The following is a 23,879-nucleotide window of genomic DNA, read 5'->3' as shown; positions in this document are numbered from 1 at the left end:
TTTCACAGGAAAGCCAAAAGGTCCTTCCTGTAACGCAAACTATGTTCCAGAGGCAGAAGGAATTCCTCAGGAAGCAGGAGTGAGTATAAGAGAGAGAGAGAGGGTGCTGCAGACTGGGAGAGGAGAGGAGAGAGGGGAGGGGAAGGGAAGAGGAGAGGAGAGGAAGGAAGGGAGAGGAGAAGAGAGAAGGGGGAAGAGAGAGGAGGATAGAGGAGAAGAGGAAGAGGAAGGAAGAGAAGAGAGCCGTTCGAGAGATTTGACTGTCAAAAGTGCAGGATTGGGGCCAAGCTTACATTCTTCTTGGGTACAAAGCAAAGGAATCAAAAGAAGCACATGGTACACTCTGCAATTGGAAAAACACAAGGATAAAAATTGAGGAAGTCCAAAGAAGGTTAAAATTAATCAATTCTATCTGTGAAAATCAACACAGAACTGCATGGCCAAGCAGCCAACCAAATCTCAAAAACTCCTGAAATAATTGTGCTCAGAGATGAAGTAACAACTACGCATGCATCAACAGTGCCCCAAAGGCTGGAGGATACCACATTGATGGGCCGCCGACTCTGCAAGAGCATGGTTTCCTTACTGTGGCCCGTTCCACCAGCAAGGACTGTCTGGGCTCCTTGGGCTGACCTGATGGGCCCAGAGGCAGAGGGCAGGGAATCTTTCTCCACTGCCATGTCCCCACCCACAGCCTTCACATCTGCTGCCTCAATGCTGCAAGCCCTCACTCCCACTTGGTCTGGCCTCCGTTGTGTACCATCCATGTGGTGGCCACATCTGCTGGCAATAAATTTAATACTGCAACTTTTCCACTGCTCCCAAAGCACAGTATTTCTCTATGGCCTAAAGCAAGGTTTATACAGCCAGCGTTTGCAAGCGGTGGCTCCTAGGAAGTTGAGGAATGGCCAGGGAATCTCCACCAATGAGAACCAGCAGCCCAAAGCAATCCAGCAGTTCTGAGCAGAGGCTGCATGAGAATGAATTTCAGAAACAGCATCCAGAGTTCACCTCCGCGTGTGCCAGCCAAGGCAGGAGCCACATGGTGAGAAGCTGCCTTTACTACCCAGGAACTAAACACCCCTCCTGCCCCGAGGAAGCCACGCTTTTCCCCAAGACGGATCGCTCCTAACTGCATCCCGATCTTTGCTCACCTGGAGGAAGCAGGTGCCAGGGGACACGTTCTCCTTCAAGGAAATATTGTAGAAGTTACTTTCAAAGACAGGCTCGTTATCGTTGACATCCTGCAGGGTGACAAGGACCACTGTGGTAGAGGAGAGGGGGGGCCTGCCGCGGTCAGTGGCCAGCACAGTCAGCCGAGGGTGTGGGTCGGTCTCATAATCCAAGGCGGAAGCAGTGGTGACAATGCCAGTGGCTGGGTCAATGGCAAACCAGTGGGAGTGGGACTGGTGGCTGTGCAGGATGCTGTAGTGGATCTCCCCGTTGGGGCCTTGGTCTTTGTCACGGGCGGTCACTTGCAGGACAAAGCTGCCTGGGTAAACCACCTCAGGGACGCTCTGCTCGTACTCCTGGGCATCGAAGAGAGGAGGATTGTCATTGATATCCGTCACCTGCAACACAAAAGCCGACTCAGCCCGCAGAGGGGGAGTTCCAGCATCCGTGGCTGTGACTCGCAGCTCATAAGAATCCCGTTCCTCACGGTCCAGCATTTGATCCACACAGATCAAGTAGATGATATTGTCTTTGGTTGTGAGAGCAAATTTCCCCTCGCCCCCCTCCAAGGAGACGTTGACATTGGCGTATTCTCCATAGTCAGGATCAGAGACAGAAATGCGGGCCACAAACTGGCCGGGCTGAGCCCCTTCAGAGATGCGTGGGGAGCCATCCTCACTGAGGAAGATAATTGTCATGGTGGGCTGGTTGTCATTGTAATCCCGGACCTGGATTGTAACGAAGGTGGTGGAAACTTCTGGGTGGATGGCCTTGTCCCGGGCTTGCACGACCAGCTCATGCACTTTCCGGAGTTCGTAGTCCAGCCCCTTGTTGAGCTTGATTACTCCTGTGGACGCATCGATGGTGAAAAACTGCTCCGGGTCACTCTGCCGGCGGTTAATCTCGTACACCACTGCACCATTATCTCCCTCATCAGCGTCCCAGGCAAAGACCTGGAGGATGCTGCTGCCAGGGAGCAAGTTTTCCGGGATCAGCGTATGGTAGCGGCTCTGGTTGAAGGCTGGCGCATTGTCATTAATGTCTTGGACAGACACTTCCAAAGTCATTTGGGAGCTCCTTGGGGGGGATCCGCCATCATAGGCCTCAAGAAGCAAGGTGAAGGCAGACCGAGCCTCGCGGTCTAGAATGCTGCTCACTACCAGTTCTGGGTGCAACACTCCGTTGGGCCCGCGGCGCGTCTCCAGCTGGAAAGCCTGGCCCACGTTTCCCGCCTTGATTGCATAGCCCTGGGTAGTGAGCAGGTTGCTGTCTGCATCAAAGGCAGGATCCAGAGGGAAGTGGCTGCCGGGGTGCGTGTGTTCCGGGATGAAGAGGGCAGCCCGCTGCTTAGGAAAGGTGGGGGCGTGGTCATTGATGTCATTGACCTGGATGTTGACTTCCACTGTGGCACCATCTGGGGTGACAGCAATAAAACTGTAGTGGTCGCGGCTTTCGTGGTCCAGCACCCCTGCTGTCTTGATGATGCCTGTGTTCTCATCAATCTCAAGATCTGTGGCAACACCGCTGCCCTCCTGGGCAGAAATGAAGTACATATAGCTGGTGGTGCCTGCGGGCAGGCCTGCACTTATGTCTCCGATGATGGTGCCTGCAGGCATCTCCTCATCAACCTGCAGGTCCAGAGTGCCTGGCACTGTCGTGCAACGGCCCCCAAGCAGTGGCAGCAGCAGCAGCAAAACAAGGGCAAGGGGCCCCATCCTCAGCTGCCCCCTGTAGCTCCTTTGGAGGGTGCCTGGGAAGAACTGCAGGTCCCACTTGGCAGGGCAGGCACCTTAATCCTGCAGGGGATGCAAAGAAAGCTGGTCAGGACCAGAGTTGGGGGGCGGGGGCGGGGGCGGGGGGGTGGCAACGCGAACCAAGAGATTGATGGGACTTGGAGGGGCACAGCAAATGAGCCAAGGGCTGATGGGCTACTGGGACATGGGGGAAGCATCCTCCCCATTCATCACTCCTGTCTCCCCAAATCCCTTCTTGATAGCTCCACTCTGATCGAGGCAACTAATCTTCAAGGACTGGCACCTATTTAGGGAAGATGGGGGGGCGGGGCTGCTTGGCAGGGAGTTAATTACCCTGAAGAGCCTTGTTGCGCCAGGTAGAGCCAGGCCGTGTTTCAGGTAGTACACGGTTCCCCTCCCCTTCCGGATGTCCCAAAGATGGGCGCTGAGCACTGGGGACGGACTGCCTGTACTCCAGCTACACCGCCCGCCTTGCGCTCCAGCCGCAGGACAGCGGGTCCTTGGGGCGGCTCGTCCCGGCCAGCGAACGTGAAGAGGGAGAGCCAGTCGTCCCCGAGCTGTCGCCTGCCAAGCTGCGAGAAGCCACAGAGCAGGAGTTCTCGCAGCTGCGAACGCCCACCGGCCCCCGTCGGCACCTCGGACTCCGGCGACAGCGCAAAGCCACTCGGTGGGCGGGCGGGGGAGCCCTGGCCACGATCCCCTTTGTTTCGGCTTCCTTTGCGCTCGCGCGCGCGCGCGCCTCTCTCCCTTTGTCTGCGGCTCCCTGGCTCCGGCCCACCGCTCGCTCCCCCTGCCGTCGCTCCCTCTCACTGCAGGGCTGCGAGGGGGGGGCAAGGGAGCGGAGCTGGCTGCGGCCCCAGGAGCAGGGGCTGCCCCCGCCCCTCCCTCGCGGAGGCCCCGCCGCGGCTCGCAGTCCGGGCAAAGCTGGTTTAGCGGTCTGCGCGCCGACAGCCGCGCGTCTGAGCTCATACTTGGCCGGGCTTGAAAGCGCCCCCGCCTGCCCGGGCAGGCGGAGGCTCCGGCCCGATGGAGGCGCGCCCCTCCTGGCTTGGCGGCCCGGCCGGGAAGGGCGCACGGCAGAGCAGGCACGCTCGGCCGCCGCAAGCAAGAGATGAGCCGGCGCCCGGCGGCAGTCTCGCCGGGAGCTCGTGCCTGTCGCCGGCGGGCACCCAGGCCAGATAGGGAGGCGCGTCTCGGTCCTCACTCCCCTCCCCCGGCCGCGAGCCTTCGCGCGCCCGCACTCGTCCCCGTCCAGCCGGAGCAGAGAGTCCTTCTTGCTCAGGGAGACCCGCGAAGCCGCCGCCCGCGGAACCCCGAATCCTCCTTGGCCAGACCCGTGGCAACCGAGGAGAACATCCGGCGGGACGCAAAGAGCGCCGCCTCCCTTCAGGGTGAAGAAGCTCTGGCCACAGCTTTGGTACCCGACCGGGCGTCGGCGCGCGCCTCTCCTCTCCGTCGGGTGGGCAAATGGCGGCTTCGACTCCGCAACCCCGGGCTGGTCTCTGCGCCCGGGAGCCCCGCCGCCCTCCCTGCCGCCGCCGCCGGCCCGAGGGAGAGGCCAGGCGTGACCTCAGCTACAGCAGGCGTGGAGGCGCCCAGCGCCACAGCTGCTTCCAATTTGCCCAGCGCCGATCGCGGGGTGGGGGGAGGCGGTTCCAGGCGGGCCTGTGAAACGTGAGCCCCCGCCCGTCCATCCCTGGCGGAGCCCCTGCGAGTAGCGCTGCTCTTCCGATGACAGGACCCGACGGCAGGGAAGAAGTAGGATGCTGGGACGGCCGAGGCCGAAGGAGCCCAAGCGGCACCCGGGGCGGGAAGAAGAGCGCTGAGCCCAAGGGTGATACTGTTCCTCTCGCGACCCCTCCCCCGCCCGTCCCCAGGAGGGCCCAGCCGCGGCTTCCCTTCCCCGCCCGGCTGCAGGGCAATCCGAGCGAGTGAGCGACGGATTGCTGGGGACGCGTCCGGGCATCCCGGTCACCTACGTCCATCGTCTTTGCTGGCCATCCGCCTTGCGCTCCTCTAGTCGGCGACGCAGTCCCGCGGCGAAGAGAGGCTGCCGCCGCCTGATGCCTGCTCGGCTGGGCAGAAGCTGAAGTCGGACTGGGTGGGAGAACCGTGGAGCCAGCGGCGGAAGAACGAACGAGCGGGGCTCCAGTGAAACTCGAGCCTCGCTGCCTCGCCCGCCCGCCCCGCTCCTGCCCGGCCCTTCTTTCGCCGTGGCGCCGCGCCCCCTCCCCTTCATCCCCCCTCCGCCAGCCAGTTCCCACCCCTCAACTCCTCGGCGGAGAATCGAGGCGGAGCGGGCGGGAGGTCTGCGTCCTCGGAGCCAGAGAGCTGCTATGGGGCCCATCTCGAGCCCGAAACTCGTGTCCACCGCCGCCTGCTCCCCTCGGAGGTGCTGGGTGGGGGGTGAAAAAGTCACACATCATCACATGTTCGGACATCTCCTTCGGTCCGGTGACTCCTCGCCTCGCTTCGGTTGGCGGCGTTTGAATGGAGAAGTTGCCCGCTGGTTGTTGGAAAAGAGGTTGGGCAGCCGAATGTCCGGTGGGGGAACGAGACTCGAGGCCTCCCGGGCCGCGTTTTTGCCAGTAGTGTGTAGTTGTGGGTCTCGAGAACTGGCAATTCCTCCTGCCTGTTTAAAGGGGACGATTTCGCCTCCAGATGTTACTTATTTCCTTCTTTTTCATGGCGCTGGATGTTTGCAGCTACCCATCAGTTCGAACAACAAACCCCAACACCCATTCCGTCCCTCCCGCCCTCTCCCCAGCCATCACACAACCACAACATCTTGTGCTTCAGCCCAGAATTCAAAGCATGGGGGGCGGGGGGAGAGACACAGAGTTGGAGGCTGCTAGTCAGCCCCCTCGCTGAGCCTCAGAAAGCCTGGCCCTTTCTCCTCAGGGAGGGTTGTTGGTGGGGAGATGTCCTGCTCTCTCCTAGCTCCAGGAGAACAAGGGGCAGCCTCCCTACAGAGCTTCCCCTGCAGCAAAGTTTAGCTTGCCAGGAGGCTTCCTGCGAGTCTGGCTGCTGCTGCCAGCCCTTCTGGGTCACGTCCTTTGACCCTGGCGCCCCTCAGAGGCTCCCTACTGCTGCCCTCTCCTGCAGCGCTCTGAAGGCTCTTCTGCCCTTCCAGTCGCACCGCTTGGGCAGCCTCTCAAGGGATGTGTTGCCGCTTGCCCTTCTCCACTTCTTGTCCACCGGCAGAGTGTTGGCACTCTGTCCAACAGCTCAGGGAAACCCACAACCTTGATTGGTGCTTAGCAAGGAGACAACCAGGAACTTCTAGGTTGGGACCTGGCTGGGGGCAGGGGTTAAATGGGCTAAGGCATCTCCAGGGGGCAGAGAGGGGAGCTGGTGCCCATGCCTCACCAGGAAATGATCTGGATTTAAGCCCCCGCTCCCCCCGTTTTATTCTCTCCCCCCCCCCAGGCCTGTGCGAGAGGTGCTTCCTGGTGCATACTTGTAAGGCCTGACCACCAGTTCTTGAGCCTCATGGGTCCCCCAGAGAACCGGCTGAGTGACCTTGCCCCAATCCCTCTCAGTCCAGCACACTTCTCAGGGTGGGAGTGGGTGGGGTTGGTTGTGGGGAAGATTGGGAGTATTAGTTTTTGTAAGGAACCCTTCAACATGACAATTATCCAAGTGTATGCTTTGGCCAGTGATGTGGAATAAGAGATCGATGGGTTTTATGGTTAGGTTCAATCTGAAACTGAGAAAACCTGTGAACAAGACATGCTGTTTATGTATGGGGACTGGAATGCCAACCTGGGATTATTCAGAAAGGAGAATCCTCACTGAGTATTCCTGTATTTGAGGGATTGGGGGAGAGGGAGGGAGATGACAGCATTTCTATTTCTTGAATGCCAACTATAGAAAAGAGGGAGATCAATAGTTTGAACCACACATTAATCAAATGGCCCATTGGGATCCATTCATTCCTACAACATATTTTATGTGTGGGCAGAACCCAAGTATTACATACTACATGGGCTTTTATCTGAATAGAAAAGTACAATAGAAAACTGATTGGGGTCAGTTGTAGTGATGATCTGTGCAGTACAAATATGAATTGTACTCACTATTTCTTCAACAATTATTTGAAATCACAATGCTGCTGGCTGAACGGTACTTATGACTGGTCCTCAGAATTCCAGCCATTGCACCGTCCCCACAATCATGCGATCACAATCTGGGTGCTTGGCAACTGGTTCACACCAACAACCATTAGAGCACCCCACTGGCCTAAGATCTCCATGTGCAACCTGGCTGTCTTCACAGGAGCGGCCTTTGTCTTTTAAATGCAAATGGATTGCTGAATCTTGTGCTGAATCGTGTCGTGTCTTCTATGTTACGCCAACCGTTTAAGAACTGGTTGCTTTGTTTCCCGAAGCCATTCGGCACCTGGCACGCTGCATTGACTGATGCATGACCTGGATGGCTGAGAATCTTCATCGAGATTTTGCCCAAATTTTACTTTCTTGTCCTAGTTGTTAGATGAATCACTATAGTTGTTAAGTTAGTAACCTGGTTGTTAAATGAATCTGGCTTCCCCATTGACTTTACTTGTCAGAAGGTTCACAAAACAGGGTCACATGACACAGGACACTGCAACCGTCATAAATATGAGTTAGTGGCCAAATGCCTGAATTTTGATCACATTAACATGGAGATGCTGCAGTGGTCATAGGTGTGAAAAATGGTCATAAGTCACTTTTTTCAATGCCATTGTAACTAAATGAACTGTTGTAAGTTGAGGACTCCCTGTAGTATTTCTATAGTCTAAAGCATTTGACAAAGAAGACCACAACCTACTTTTTGGTAAGATGGCATTTATAACTGGCTGACTAACCCCACTCAAGTTGTGCGTGGTCCAACCCTGGTGGTTTTCAAGAAGAAATTGCCAGGTAGCCATTTGTCCAGAATGATGGAAGGTCTCCTGTTGGAGGACTTCCAAGTCTGCTATTCTGTTAATGAGGATTACAGCCCAATGTAAAAAAGGAGATGCCAAATGAAACTGGCTTTAAAAGACCAAGGAAGACATTATTTCTGATACACTGGATAAGGGAGAAAAGCAAGACCAAAAAGGAATCAATATGACCTTCACTGAATATAGAAACACAAAACCTTCCATCGGGCTGACCTGTCAAAATGCGCTTTGGGAAATTGGGAGTCCCAAAAGCTTCATTGCCTGTCAGGAAGTTGCAATAGGAACAGAACATGGCAACACCGGCAAAGGAGTGAGACAAGGCTGCATACTCTCCCCTTTATTTAGTCAACCTATATGGGGGACATACCTTAAGGCAGAGCTCCCCAATCTTTCAGGCTTTGCAGATCAGCGGGGGGGGGGGGTTAAAGAGGGGGTGGTTCCATGGCAAGTGGTGTGCGCGCACAGCTCCATTTGCGTGAGCAACATGCACGCATGCTTGCTGCTCACAAGTGGTATGTGTGCACGCTCGCTCATTGCTCGCACAAGTGAAGATGCACGTGTGCACTCACCGGCTGTTTCCGCAGCCTGGTTGCAAATCCCTCAGGGTCACGTCCCAGAAGTTGGGGGGGGCTTGCTTAAGGGGAGCTGGACTAAAAGAAGATGGGTGTGATTTCAAAATCAGAAGAAAAAACATCAACCTGCATTAGGCTAAGGCTACTACTCTGATAACCAAAAATGCAAGAGATCTTGTAATGTCAAGAAGCACAGTGGAAAAAATGGGATTACAATTAAATATAAATAAGACCAAACTAACAACAGCAACTACCACAACCAGCCTTAGAACTGACAGTGGAGATACTGAAAAAATGGAGAGGCTTTGCCTTTGAGGATCAGCCATCAACAGTCCAGGAACCAGGGCTCAAGATACTTGATGCTTGGTAGAGGAGCCATGAAGGGCTTGGAAGAGGCTGTGTCTCTTGACTACAAAGACCAGATATTCCCTGCGATCCTCTATGGCAGCGAAAGTCAGACGCTGAAGAAGCAGGATAGGAAGCATATTGACTCTTGAGTGTTGCTGTTTGGGAAGACCTCTGAGAAGAATCTGGACAGACTGGAGCACAACAAACAAATGGGCACAGAATTCGCACTCTGGGCACCAATGGCCAAGCTCAGAAATTACGTAACCTTGGACACAGGACATGAAGTCCCAGCAGAGAAGGCACTGATGCTGGGTAAGGTGGAGGGAAGGGAAGGGAGAGGAAGGAAGGAAGGAAAGAGAGAGAAGAGGATGATGGCCAGTAGCGGGGTGGGTGGGTGGGGGTGGAGTTTGCACTCAGTTACAGCAGCCATGGGGTCACCATGGAAGACCTGAGGAATATGGTTAGGGACAGATCACCATGGAGAAAATCTATCTACAGGTCATTTTCATTTAACAACTGCCTTGCTAAGAAATTGTTTGAAGTTATGATAGTGATGACAAAGTAACTTTACAATCAATCCTCATGTTTACAATTTTCACAGAACTGTAAAAAAAAGGAAAGCTAAATAAGATTGTAAACACAGTTGTGGTTTCACTTCGCAATCTCTTTGCTTAACGACTGAGTTGCCAGTCCCTATTGTGGTCACTAAACAAGGACTTTATCTGTGGTTGCTATGGATGAACAACTAGGTGCCATATAACCAATCAATCCATCAATCTCAGAGTGTAAACTTTAATTTTTCAGCCTCAGTTTTACCAATCACATTCATTATAAAAAGTTTCGCAGTTGTCAAATAATTACTTGACCCAGTCTAAAATAAAAGGACCAGACAAGCATTTTTTCTTTTTCTCTAGACCTGTGTTTGTTCTCAAAAGTATTTCCAAAGAAGCCAACTTTAACCAAATGGGACCTATATTTAACATAGGTGTTTTCGAAACAGACATGCACATATAATGCAACCCACAATAGTTGCCAGGTCCAAGGAAAGGGCTTATTTAATTAGTTAGCATAGGCTCCTGAAGACACAATAGCTTAACAGCAGTTTGTTTTCTGGCCAGGAAATCTTTGTGCTCTTTCTTTTTCATTATTTTCAATCCCAATCAAGATCATCTGGCTATACTTCCCTTCCTAGCTTTATTATTTATAAGTAACTCAAGGTGGCATACATACCTAATTCTCCTGCCTCCTATTTTCCCCACAAAAATGGGCTGGGCTGAGTGAGAGGGATTGGCCCAAAGTCACCCAGACGGCTATCATGGCTAAGGCAGGACTAAAACTCATCACCTCCTGATTTCTAGACCAGTACTTGAACCACTAGATCCAGCTGGCTCTCTTCTTTCCCTCCTTCCAGGGTATGTCCTCAGACAATTCAGAGTCTCACTCAGCATGCTGTAAACCCTAACTAGGATGAGCCAGTCAGTCCATTTCTGGTTTAACCAGCCAACCTTACTCTCACTATGGCAGAGTTCTAACAGCCTCTACAGCCACAGGGGTTGCCAGCCAGCAAGTCCCTGACTTGGCCAAACCCTCCCTGACCGGAAGATGTCCTCCCTTGCTGCTGCTCTCTGTCTCCTGCGAGCTGGGTCTTCTAACAAGCACAACTATTCTCCTTCTCAGCACAGCACAGCATTGGGCAGAAATGTTTGAGTTGTTTTGCTCCTCCTGATGACACCTCTCTCTCTCTCTCTCTCACACACACACACTCCTACCATCCATGACTAAGCATTACCCAAGCATGGCTCCCCATAGAGTCTCTCTCCTGGGCTGAAGTTGTAGGAGGAAGACAAGCGAGGGGAGCAAGATTAGCCATTGCTGAGATCTAGAAGACCCCTGAAAGAGGTGACAGAGATGTCCATACCTTGACCACAGGCCCAGTGTGCACCGTGGCATTGGCACCCTACAGAGAAAACAATAGCAAAAATGTGATGCTACTCATGTAGCAAAAAGAGACAAATCACACTTATTTTCAGAAACTATAGAAAAAGTGGAGAAAACAAAACCCAGGATCAAAGGTCTCTAAGCAGTCTGATCCTCTGTCAAGAGTTACTACTTCAGGCTTGTATTTTCAGATGTAATCCGGTTCTTTCCTACCTTAAGCCTTTAACTGTCTCCTTTAAAGAGGAACTGCCAGGACATACTTTAAATCATTTTCAGTTTATTTCACTCCTTCAGAACTCATTTGATTGGCAAGTTCTTCCACTGTTGTTGTCCTCTGCTGTATCCATTTGCACCGGCCCAAGGCAGAGTTCCTGGGAAAAGGATTTATACGCTGAGGCAAGGAATACATAATATACACAAGTGGCCACAGGAAATGGCCCAAGTTCAATGTTTCAAAAACAGTATCTGATGACCTGACAGGTGGCATGTTTTCAACATATATTTATTTAAACAATTTAAATGGCCACCATCCCACAGCAATGATTCTGGTGGCATATAAAAGGTTAAATCCAAAGAACAATAAACTAATCAACTAATCATCCACATAAATCAAAGTCCAGGGTCAGCAAACAATCCCAATTTACCACAAAATAAAAGGCGGAGCTTACTAACATCCCAGCCTGAAAGCCTGTGTCTTCAGCCCCTTAAGGAAGACTAGCTGGTGGGGCTATTTAAAAAAAAAATGGGGGGAGTACAGGGCAGGTGCTGCAATGGAGAAGTTGCAACTCCCGAATCTGGCAAAATGGCATTGCTTAATGAAGGGGAACTCAGAGCAGGGTCTCCTTGCCAGAGCTGGCGGGGTGAGTAGAGACTGATTTTTCTATGACTAGCTTAACCCTACAGGGGATAACGTCCTGGGTTAGAAACCGGGAGACAGCGAGTTCGACTTCCGCCTTGGGCATGAAGCCAGCCAGTTGACCTTGGCCCCGCTCCCTCAGCCCTGGAAAGAAAAGGCAATGGAAACCTCTCCCAAAATCTTTCCAAGAAAATTAGTCCAGGCTGACTTGAAGTAACCAAAATTAATAAACAAATCGGGGGGTTGCACCTTCTTAATGCCCCCTGGGAGCCAGTGCAACTTGCGGGGCAGCAGTGCTACCGGAGCCCAAAGCACCCTCTGCTGCTGCACTCTGGAATGGCTGCAACTTCTGAATGCAGCTCAAGGCCCCCAGCATGGCTTCTTCTTTTACATTCAGAAGGGCAAAGAGAAGCAGGCTATAATTTGTGGCTGGCATGGTTGCAAGAAATGGAGGCCCAGGAAGTTCTAAGAGATGGCCAGCAGAGCGGCCAATTTTGGGGACGGGGCCTCGTCTCCCAAGTGCCCCCTTGCTGGTTTTCCAGGCTGACCCTGTAGCTATGGCGACTGACAGCGGCAGCCCCGCACACTAAAACAAAGCTGCCTGGTTTCATTAAAAAGGTTCACACACACAGTTTATCTCCTTGACATTCTGCACAAAAGCCTTTTACAAGCTTGCTGTTCACTGGGAATCACCGACTGGCTCACCCTGACGGCTGGGCGGCTGCCAGATAGTGTGCTTGACGGAGATATCCTCATGCTAATATTTTAATTAAAACATTGTGCTGATACATGATGTCAGCACTGAGAAGGAGCTGCCTCCACTTCAGTGACAGTTCCCAGCTGACTGGGGCGGGGGCTCCCCACTCTTCCTTGAAGGCCCCTTGGCCTCATTTGAGGGATCTCCTTTGATGCTTTTGGTGCACCCATCTGGGCCCACCATGCCTGTTTGTTCTTAGTGGCATCTCCTCTGCCCCAGGCTGACCTTTGTGCCACCAGGCATCCCTTGGCTGCTGGGGGGCCGCTCTGTTTCAGGGGCCGGTGCAGCACTTGCAGAATGCAACTGGGGCATGGCTGTAGCAAGCCTTTTGGGGAGATGGGATCAAGGTCTTCTGTGATGGGCAGGAGGAGTAGATTATAGCATCGGATGAGCCTTGGAGGAACCCCTGGGATAGAAGGAAGGTGGGGGGAGAGGTGATAGAAGACTCAAGGCAAAGGTGTCTTCTATTGTTCCAGAAAGGGGCACAATTAGCCAAAGGATCGAAAGCTCCAGGATATGGACTTAATACATTTATAGGCCACCTGACTCCAATGACTCTGGATGGTTTATAATTGTTAAAAATGTTTAAAAACAAAGAACAAAACTAAAACACAAAAGCAGGATAAGACAAGGGGACAACAATGGCAAAGGAAGAGAGGAAGAAAAGGAATAAAGAGCCATCAGTCACGCTTGCCAGGGGCCTGAGTGAAGAGTCAGGTCTTCAGGGCACTTGAAAATACCAGCCAATGGGAGCCATGTGAGCTTGGGGGGGTGCTCGTAACAGGGGGCAGGCGCCAAAGAAAGTGCACTTCCAGGCTCCTTCTTTAATCCACAAAGTCCAGATCACATCTGACACCCTTCCAGATCAAACCAGCTGGGCAGATACTGCGGGAGAGAGTGTCCCTTGAAGAACCAGGCCTTGCACTGTGTAGGGTTTGATAAATGGTGACCAGCATCCTGAATCCCACCTAGAAGAAAAACTGGCAATATTCTGTCCTGTACAAAGATAGATAAACCCCACAAAGCATCCATACAAAGTATTTTTTATTGGTTCATTAGGCATCCTCAATAACTCACAGTTATGATGAGATTCTTCTTAATGTCCAATCCTTTGCATATCTGGGTAAAAATATGATTATCTCTTATCCCTTTCATCCCATATCGTAGAAGCAGGGGGGTAGAGATGCTACCATGAGGCTGTGTTCAGGCAAGAGTGAAGAAACCTCCCCCAACCCACCAAGGGTCAATTCAGTGACCAATCAGGGTTACAGATGTGGCCACATGACATGAACTACATTTCCCAGGATACCTTAACTACATTAACTGCATTCCCTTAAGGCAGGGGTCCCCAACCACTGGGCCGCAGACCGGTACCGGTCTGTGGAACATTTCCTACCGGGCCGCCGGTTTGCTGGGCGCCGCCATCTTGTTTGACAAGAAAGTGCTTCCGGGTGAGCTTTTCCGGTTGGAAAGCGGTGTTTGGGTCCTGAAGGAATCCTCGGGCCTTAGTTTCATCGAAGGGAGGGGCTTCGAACGAAACTAAGGCGCAAGGATTGTTTCAGCACCCAAGGCAAGGCGAGCCAAGCAACCATCCTGAAGCTGTCCCGAAGCGAAGCCCATCGACAAAGGTATAAAGGAGGAGTTGAAGGTGGCGGGGAGAAGCGGGGGATGGCTGGCTGGCCAGTTGCTCGGCTCGCCTTGCCTTGTCATGCATGCTGATGCCGGTACCGGGCCGCGGATCATTTTGTGATGCTGGTACCGGGCTGTGGCACAAAAAAAGTTAGGGGCCACTGCCTTAAGGGGACAGCTCTCAATTCCTAAGTAACTATCCCAAATCCCATTAACTCTAAACTGTCTGGACAGCACAGGCAACCTGTGCCCATCCCTGCTTGGGCCACTGCATTCTGGACCAGCCTCGCATAGAAAGCTTTTGCGGTGCCTCCTTCAGCTACGACACCTCAAAACAGGCCCACCGAGGGTTGTGGATGCACTTGAGCCCAGCTGATCATTCAAAACTAACTATTTTGCATACTTTTTTGTTCAAGCATGTTATGTTCACAATATTGGTTCTTAGGAAGCACATGGCTACCATGATGAGATTAAGCCTCCAGAAAAATTAACCTGAGAATCTGGAAAGAAATTGTAAATATTTTTGTTGAGAAGTCATAAAGGATAGATATAATGACACTGAATTACACAAGAAAAACTATTAAATTAGAAGATCTGTGTAATTGCAGACCAATCAGTTTGATGTTAGTATAACACAAACCATAGAACAGATTATTACATAATAGGCTTGTGATCATTTGAAACAGAATGCATTGCTTGGCAGGAACCAGTACAGAATAACAGAGTTTGAAGGGTCCTTGGAGGTCTTTTAGTCCAACCCTCTGGACAAGCAAGGGATTCTATATCATTCTAGACAAGTGTCTGTCCAGTCTCTTCTTAAAAGCCTCCAGTGATGGAGGATCCACAACTTGTGGGGGCAATTGTTTTCACTGTTAGGAAATTTCTCCTTAGTTCTAGGCTGGTTCTCTCCTTGATTCATTTCCATCTGTTGTTTCTTGTCTTGCCTTCTGGTGCTTTGGAAAATAGCTTGAGTCCCCTCTTCCGGCAGCCCCTCAGATATTGGAAGACTGCTATCATATCACCCCAAGTCTTTCTTTTCACTAGGCTAGACAGACCCAATTCCTGCAACTGTTCTTCTTATGTTTTAGACTCCAGCCATCTAATCATCTTTGTTGGTCTTTTCTGCACTCTTTCCAGAGTCTCTACATCTTTTTTATAATATGGTAACCAAAAATGGACTCAATAGTCCAAGTGTGGTTTTACTAAGGCCTTATAAAGCAGTGTTAACACTTCATGTGAACTTGATTCTAACCCTTTGTTAATGCAACCTAGGATTATGGTTTGCAGCCTAGGATTACAAAGACCCATGCAGGGGTCTTCTTTGTAGACTTCAACTCAGAATTCAATATCATCATTTCAGATATTCTTTTAACTAAACTAAATCAGTTAGCTGTTCCTGACTGCACTTGCATGTAGATCATAAGTTTCCTAACAGACAGGAAGCAGCAGGTAAAGGTAGACAAAACGACATCAGATATCTGTACAATTAGCACAGCCCACCCCCCACTCCCAGGCTGTGTGCTCTCTCCTCTCTATGTATCAATGACTGCATCTCAAAAGAACCCTCTGTTAAAGTACTGAAGTTTGCAGATGGTACAACAGTGATTGGTCTCATTTGAGACAACAATGAATCCGCATACAGATGGGAGGTTGAACAACTAGCCTTGTGGTGCAACCCGAACAATCTTGAACTAAACACACTCAAAACCATAGAAATGGTGGTAGACTTTAGGAGAAACCTTCCCATACTACCACCTCTTACAATACTAGACAACACAGTATCAACAATAGAGACCTTCAAGTTTCTAAGTTCTATCATATCACAAGACCTAAAATGGACACCTAACATAAAAACGTCATAAAAAAGCACAACAAAGAATGTTCTTTCTGCGCCAACTCAGAAAGCTCAAACTGCCCAAAGAGCTGCTGATACAGTTCTACAGAGGAATTATTGAGTCTATCATCTGCACCTCTATAACTATCTGGTTTGGCTCTGCAACCCAACAGGACAGACACAGACTTCAGAGAGTAATTAGGACTGCAGAAAAAACAATTGCTACCAACCTGCCTTCCATGGAGGACCTGTATACTGCACAAGTCAAAAAGAGGGCTGTGAAAATATTTACAGACCCCTCACATCCCAGACATAAACTGTTTAAATTCCTACCCTCAAAACGGTGCTATAGAGCACTGCATATCATAACTAGACACAAGGAGAGTTTTTTCCTGAATGCCATCACTCTGCTAAACAAATAATTCCCTCAACACTGTCCAAACTATTTACAAAGTCTGCACTATACTATTACTATTAATCTTCTCATCACTCCTTATCACCCATCCCCTCCCACTTGTGACTGTATGACTGTAACTTTGTTGGTTGTATCCTTATGATTTATATGGACTGTTTCCTAGTATGTTTTGATTGCTTATTGTACTCTGTGACTATTATTAAGTGTTGTACCTTATGATTCTTGATGAATGTATCTTTTCTTTTATGTACACTGAGAGCATTTGCACCAAGACAAATTCCTTGTGTGTCCAATCACACTTGGTCAATAAAGAATTCTATTCTATGATGGTAGATTTTAGGGAAATCCTCCTATACTACCACCTCTTACAATACTAGACAACACAGTATCAACAGTAGAGACCTTCAAGTTTCTAGGTTCTATCATATCTCAAGACATAAAATGGACACCTAACATCAAAAACATCATCAAAAAAGCACAACAAATAATGTTCCTTCTGTGTCAGCTCAGAAAGCTCAGACTGTCCAAGGAGCTGCTGATACAGTTCTACAGAGGAATCATTGAGTCTGTCATCTACACCTCTATAGCTGTCTGGTTTGGCTCTGCAACCAAACCAGACAGACACAGACTTCACCTGATTAGAACTGCAGAAAAAACAATTGCTACCAACCTGCCTTCCATTGAGGACCTGTAAACTGCATGAGTAAAAACAAAAGGCTGTGAAAATATCTACAGACTCCTCACATCCTGGGCATAAATTGTTTCAACTTCTACCCTCAAAACATTATAGAGAATTGTACACCAGTACAACTACCGTGTTTCTCCAACAATACGGCCTCCCCCAATAGGAAGTCCCAGCATGTTTTATGGGCATAAAATCAAATTAAGCCCCTCCCCCCAAATGGGGGGGGTGGTGGGGGCGGGGGGCGGCTGGCCATTAGGAAGTACTTTTGTTGCATACCCGGATATGGTGCTGCCTGCATTGACCTCAGCATTGGTGGGGCACTTCATATCAGGGGACCTTCCACCACCATTGCTTTCCCTTCCCCCCATGCTGCCGTGGCATTTAGAGCAACACCGCGGCATTTGGCGCAGCCACGCGCAGCCAGCCAGGGCTCCTCCCTGCAACCGGAGCCCAGTGGAGACACTCAGCTTCAGGCGCTCCTGTTGCCACCTTCCCTTCGCCTTCGAAGGCAAAGCCAATTCTTTTAAAAACAACGCCCTACTACCAGTATGCCAAAGCCTCCCCTGCCCAAGAGGGCAGCCCAACCCCATGTGGGGAGGCGAATCTCCCGGGGCCGCAGCGCAGGATTGGCCCACCCTGGGAGAAGCACCCAGCCACCATTCCTGCTTGGTGCCGGGCAGAGCACGAAGAGTTTCACCTAGGGCGCCCAGTGCAGCTGACAGGCGGGCCCTCCTGCCTGGTGGCAGAGATCTCACCAGGCAATGAGTGCCTCCCCTCCAGGCCCTCCGGTCATCCCGCCAGGGCCGTGCCGGAGCCGTGCGGGCTGGGCAGAGCCAGGAAAGCGAGCCGCGGTGCGTGCCCGCCTGTCAAGCAAAAGAGCTGGGCCGACCTGAGCTTGGCTTCCTTCCCAAGTCCCTCCAGCCCGAACCCGAAGGGGCCACCGGAAGAGGCTGCCCAAGGCAGTGATAGCACCCACCTATCTGTGGACAGGGAGGCAAGGTGACGGCCTGCACCATGGCCTCCTCCGACCTGAGCCCTGCTGAGTCAGCACCTCTGCCCGATGCCCATGCTGCTGCAGCATTTGGAGCTGCCGGCGCATTTGGAGATGCGTGGGGATGGGGACGGGCTGGGCGAAGGGTGGAAAGGATGTACGGCTTCAGGCTCTCTCCGCCGGACCCACTGGCCAGGGAAGCAGCGCTGCCATCGCCTTACCTCCCTGTCCGCGGATGGGTAGGCACTATCACTGCCTCAGGCAGCCTCTCCTGGTGGTTTCCCTTCTGGTTTAGGCTGGAGGGACTTGGGAAGGAAGCCAAGCTCAGGTCGGCCTGGCTCTTTTGCTTGGCAGGCGGGCGCGCAGCCACGGGTCACTTTCCCAGCTCTGCCCAGCCTGCACAGCTCTGGCGCAGCCCTGGCAGGATTTGCGGAGGGCCAGGCCGGGCAGGAGGGCCCTCCTGTCAGCTACACTGGGCACCCCAGGCAAAGCTCTTCGTGCTCTGCCCGGCGCCAGGCAGGGATGGCGGCTGGGCGCTTCTCCAGGGGTGGGCCGATCCTGCGCTGCGGCCCCGGGAGATTTGCCTCCCCACGTGGGGTTGGGCTGCCCTCTCGGGCAGGGGAGGCTTTGTCATACCGGTAGTAGGGCATCGCTTTTAAAGGAATTGGCTTTGCCTTCAAAGGCGAAGGGAAGGCGGTGACAGGAGCGCCTGAAGCTGAGTGTCCCTGCTGGGCTCCGTTTGCAGGGAGGAGCCCTGGCTGGCTGTGCGTGGCTGCACCAAAAGCCGCGGCGTTGCTCTAAACACTGCGGCAGCATGGGGGGAAGGGAAAGCAATGGTGGTGGAAGGTCTCCTGATACGAAGTGCCCCACCATTGCCGAGGTCAACATCCAAGCCATCGCCGCCTGCCCACCCGAGGATGCACGGGGGAGAATTAAGTCACCCCCCAAAAGACAGCCTAGCCATTTTTTCGGGGGTCAAAAAAAAATATGGCCTGGCCTTATTTTGTGAGAAACACGGTAGACACAAGGACAGTTCTTTCCTGCATGCCATCACTCTGCTAAACAACTAATTCCCACAACACTCTCAAACTATTTACTAAGACTGTATTACTATTCTTCTTCTCATTCTTCCTATTACCTATCTCCTTTTCTACTTATGACCATAACCTTGTTGCTTGTATCTTATGATTTATATTGTTTTATTTAGTTTCCTAGTATGATTTTGATTGCTTATTTAATATCCTATGACTATCAAGAAGTATTGTATCTTATGATTCATGATGAATGTATTTATGATATATGCAGTGGTGGGATTCAAATTTTTCACTTCTGGTTCTGTGGGCATGGCAGCGGAAGGATATTGTAAAATCTCCAGTCAGCAGCGGTATTTGGCAGTTCTCCAAACTACTCCAAATTTCTGCTACCATTTCTCCAGAACTGGTCAGAACCTGCTGAATACCACCTCTGGATATGTGACTATGATCATGATTCATCAGTTATATCTTTTATGTACATTGAGAGATTATGCGCCGAAGACAAATTCCTCTTGTGTCCAATCACACTTTGCCAATAAAGAATTCTGTTCTATTATGTTGGCTTTTTGGGTTGCTGCTGCACCCTGCTGGCTCCTATGTAACTGATTATCCAAGATCCCTCTCAGAATTACTGCTATCTGTATTAAGCCAGGTTTCACCTAATCTGCACATGTATATTTGATTTTTCTTGTCTAAGTGTAAAGCCTCATTTTTCTCTACACTGAATTTCATTTTGTTAGATAGAGTCCAGTGTTCAAGTCTATATGAATGTAATAAGTAAATAAATAATGGTTGCACATTTATTATATTGCATCTAATAAACAAGAGTTTTTCAAACAGTTATTTCATAAAGTAGAAAACGCTTAGGATCTGAAAGGGAGTGTTATGGTCGGTCCCCCCGTCCCACTCAAAAGCCCAACCCTTTCATCCATTCATTCATTTAGTCGCTAGGGCTGCCCCCGGTGGTGGGATTAAGCCAGTTCGCACCACTTTGGGAGAACCAGTGGTGAGCCTTTCTGAGCAGTTTGGTGAACTGGTTGTTGGAAGAAATCATTAGGGCAGAGAACCGGTTGTTAAATTATTTGAATCCCACCACTGGCTGACCCCCCCAACCCCCAACCCCTAACCCCCAACCCTAACCCTGCAAATCGCATCCCTCTGGATTCACTCTTCTGCCTCTCTCACCTGCTCAGCTGACTTTCTGCTCTAAAACCTGATACTGTAGACATATTTATCTCCCACCTTTATTATTTTTATGAATAACTCATGGCAGCAGATATCTCCAACACACATCCCTCCTATTTCCCCCCAACAATAACAAACCTGTGAGGAGGCTTGAAGGCCAATCTCACTGTACACATGTTGTATTCTGACAATAAAGATAATAATAACTTTCAACGGCTGACCCCAGTCTGTCGCCCATCTGGCTTTCATGGCTAAGATGGGACTAGAACTCAACATCTCCCAATCTTTAGCCTGTGTCTTACCCACTAGACCAAAGTGATCCTCATGAGGAGAAAAATGGTAATTTTAAAACAAAAGCTTGTTGCTTCCCTTCTATCCCTTTCTCCAGTTTTGTCAATTTGAATGCACTTTAGAAAAATAATTTGCAGAAAGAATTACCAAGAAGTTAACCCTGCCCTAGAATTTAGGGGTAGGTTTTGGCCAGCTCCCCCTCCATTGTCTAATTCTCTTTGGGGGAGATTGCGGGCCTCCCCTTCCTCACCTTCATAGTATCTGGACCGAAGCCTTTTACCAAGCATAACATCTGCTTTTTTGCAGCAACACGGCGCTTTTGGAAAGAGGAAAAGGGGTGTCAGGGTTTCAGAGAAGTTCGTGACACTCATAGCAGCTCTGAAGAGAGTTTTAGTTTGCGTCATGGATTCCAAATGAAAGCAGATGCTGAAAAACCTAAAATAGATGACTCTACACAAAACAGATGTCAAGCCAAACCAATATCTCCATTAGCAATCATGGTATAAATAGATAAGACGTGCAATGTAAAAATAATTGGAGATCCTGCAGTTCACCTTCATCTAATACCAAACTGGTATGTCAACTTCTTGGTCGTTACATGTCCTTCTGAAAACAATGACTCCCTTTTGCAAGACAGCAACAGCCAGGAGCACCAATGCCTCCGGCATGGCAAATGAGGCACTGCAGGCATCAGTAGCAATGGCACCTCTGCAGCTCAGGAAGGCCTTTTCCTGGCTGCACCAGGCAGGACTCAGTGGTTAAGCTTGCCTACAAGACAGTTGGGGAATAAAAAATCTGAAGCCAGACCTCAAACTGATGAGCCCATCCAGTGAATTCATGTAGGACAGAAGGGGAGACAGCATTGAACTCTGAGGGGTGCCACAAGTAAGGGTCCACAGGCATGATCTCTTCCCCTCCTGTCCACACTGACTAAGACAGACCACCGAGTAAGGATCTGACCACCTCGCTCTCCCAACCCCGTAGCGGAATACTGTCGTCAAAGGTATAAAAAACTGTGAGAGATCACGGAGCACAAGGATGGGTGCACCGGCCCTGTCTCAGCTCTGCCCAGGGCATCCACAGGTATGATCAACTATCTCCATACCGGTGTCCAGTCTGATGCCTGACTGAAGCGAGTCGAGATATCCTGTTTCCTCCAAGATCCCCTGCAACTGCCGTTCAACCACCTGCTCCACACTTTTTCCCCAAAAGGGAAGGTTGGTAACCAGCTAATAGTTATCCAGGATGAAGGGGCCCAGCAATGGCCTCTTAAGGAGCAGGCACACCACCATATCTCCCTCCAAGAAGTTGATACCATGGCATGCATGCATCGCCTGGTCCCTTCCCAGGCCAACAGGGCCTGGGATCTATAGACTGCTTAACAGAGTTGGAAGAGCCTGTGTAGGACATCTAGTCCAACACCCCGCCCAAGCAGAAGACCCTGCGCCATTGCTGACAAATGGCAGTCCAATCTCCTCTTGAAAGCCTCCAGTGATGAAGCTCCCACACCTTCCAAAGGCAAGGTGTTCCATTGGTTGATTGTTCTGTCAGAAAATTTCTCCTTACTTCTAGGTTGAATCTCTCCTTAATCAATTTCCATCCATTATTCTTTTTCTGGTCTTCGGGTGCCTTGGAAAATAGCTCCCCTCCCCTCCTCTATGTGGCAGCCTCTCAAATATTGGATCACTGCTATGATGTCTCCCCTGATCCTTTACTTCCTTGGACTAGGCAGGCCCAGTTCCTGTAACCATTGTTTTAGTCTCCAGTTCCCTTAATCATCCTGGTTGCTCTTCTCTGCACTCTTTCTAGACTTTCAACATCTTTTTAATAGTGTGGTGACCAAAACTGGATGCAATATTCTAGGTGTGGTCTTCCTGGGGCTTTATAGGGTGGTATTATACCGCACTTAAACTTGATGGTGTCCCTCTGTTAATGCAGCTTAGGGTTGCATTGGCTTTTTGGGCTGCCCCTGCATTCTGCTGGCTCGTATTTAGCTGATTGTCCACTAAGACATATTATATATTAATATTATTAAGTGTTGTACCTGGTGATTCTTGATGAATATATCTTTTATCTACACTGAAAGCATTTGCACCAAGACAAATTCCTTGTGTATCCAATCATACGGCCAATAAAGAATGAATTCTAAAAGGCTGCAAGATCCCTCTCATAGTTAAGACTGGTTTCACCCAGTCTATATGCGTACTTTTTTTTTTCTTGCTAAAGTGTCTTTACTTTTCTCTATGTTGAATTTTATTTTTTGTAGATAGGGCCCAGTGTTCAAATCTGTCAAGATCCATCTGGATCTTGAGCTTATCATCTGGGAGTTAGCTATTCCTGCCAGCTTAATATCATCCACAAATGTGATGTTCCCCTTTTATTTCATCATCTAAGTCATTTATGAAGATATTGAAGAATACTGGACCTAAGACAGAACCCTGTGGTACCCCATTGCTTACTTGCCTCCATATAGTACCATTAAGGACTACTCGTTGAGTACGGCTTGTCAGCCAGTTACAAATCCCGCCTGGTGGTGATGCTATCTATCCCACTTTTTTATAGCTTACCAAGAAGTAGGTTGTGTCTACTTTGTTGAATGTCTTGCTGCAGTCTATTATGCTTGGAGGACAATCCTTGGGCATCGCTCCATGTTGCCTTGGCATAGTGTTAGATCAGGGTATGTAAGGGAAGATCCCAGGCAGCAGCTACCCTATGGGTTCCCGGAGGGTTTCTCCAGGTGTCAAACGCAGGTGCATCAGCCCGCTTAGCCAGATTTTTTTGGGGGGTGTCATTGGGGGTAGAATACCAGCCTCTGCCTCTTACTCCAGCCCTGACCCACATCCCACAAGGACAGGGCTAGTAAGGCTGGGATGGGGGCAGGGGGCAGGAGGAGGAGGAGCGCTACACTGCCATCTTTTCTCCTGGGAGCAATAGTCCAGGGTGAGTGTCTACGTTGGGGGGGGGGGGGAGCAAGACGCTGCCCTGCAGTTTACTGAGGTTTTGTAGTTTACATGAGGTGGACGTACCATTTTCCTGATAGCAGTTTGGATGAAATCCGCTCCCGTATTGGCACAGTTCATACATGCTGCCCCAGCCCTGACATAGTTAAGCACATGGTATGAAGACTATGGAGTCTTTTGCAGAGCTTGGTTGCAGACCTTTCCTAACCCCCCAGAGACCATCCCTGTGGGGTCCTCGTCTCCTTGCCCAGCAAAGAGGAAGCAAAGCCAGCCGGCATAGCAGATCGCCCAGCACAGCCACCTGGGAGGAGGGTGGCATCCAGCACCTCCCTTCCGGAGAGGAAGAGAAAGGCAGCCGAGCCCTTTCTGCAGAGCAGCACTGGCTTCCTTTGGCCCAAATGCCCCCCTCCCCCTCACAGGCTTTCTCAACAACGGACTCCAGAGACCATGGACCTGCAGAAGCCATTGCTGGGTTTCTAGCAAAAGGAGAAGGATCAGCTTCTGGTCCTTATTGCAACAGGCTGTGTGGC

The 23,879-nt window shown here is 50.5% G+C and overlaps 1 protein-coding gene across 3 annotated transcripts in view; it reads right to left on the bottom strand.

Annotated features, from left to right (window-relative positions):
• The window catches only part of DCHS1 (dachsous cadherin-related 1), a 31,843-nt gene extending 26,763 nt beyond the window's left edge, over positions 1-5,080 (bottom strand). For 2 of the 3 annotated variants that reach the window (XM_026721658.2, XM_087936846.1), the window contains exons 1-2: positions 3,261-3,914; positions 1,155-2,969 (exon numbers count right to left, since the gene is read on the bottom strand). In XM_026721658.2, the coding sequence (XP_026577443.2) occupies positions 1,155-2,888 (1,734 nt within the window). In that variant the 5' untranslated portion in view covers positions 2,889-2,969; positions 3,261-3,914. Of the gene's footprint in view, positions 1-1,154; positions 2,970-3,260; positions 3,915-4,906 lie in introns of those variants that run through there. The other variant, XM_087936845.1, reaches the window with a different exon arrangement.
• Between the last annotated feature and the right edge of the window lie 18,799 nt (positions 5,081-23,879).

Source organism: Pseudonaja textilis, chromosome 7 (assembly GCF_049901715.1).
Source record: "Pseudonaja textilis isolate UNSWEBS1 chromosome 7, rPseTex1.2, whole genome shotgun sequence".
Taxonomy (NCBI): Eukaryota; Metazoa; Chordata; class Lepidosauria; order Squamata; family Elapidae; genus Pseudonaja; species Pseudonaja textilis.
This window is presented reverse-complemented; position numbering and strand designations above follow the sequence as displayed.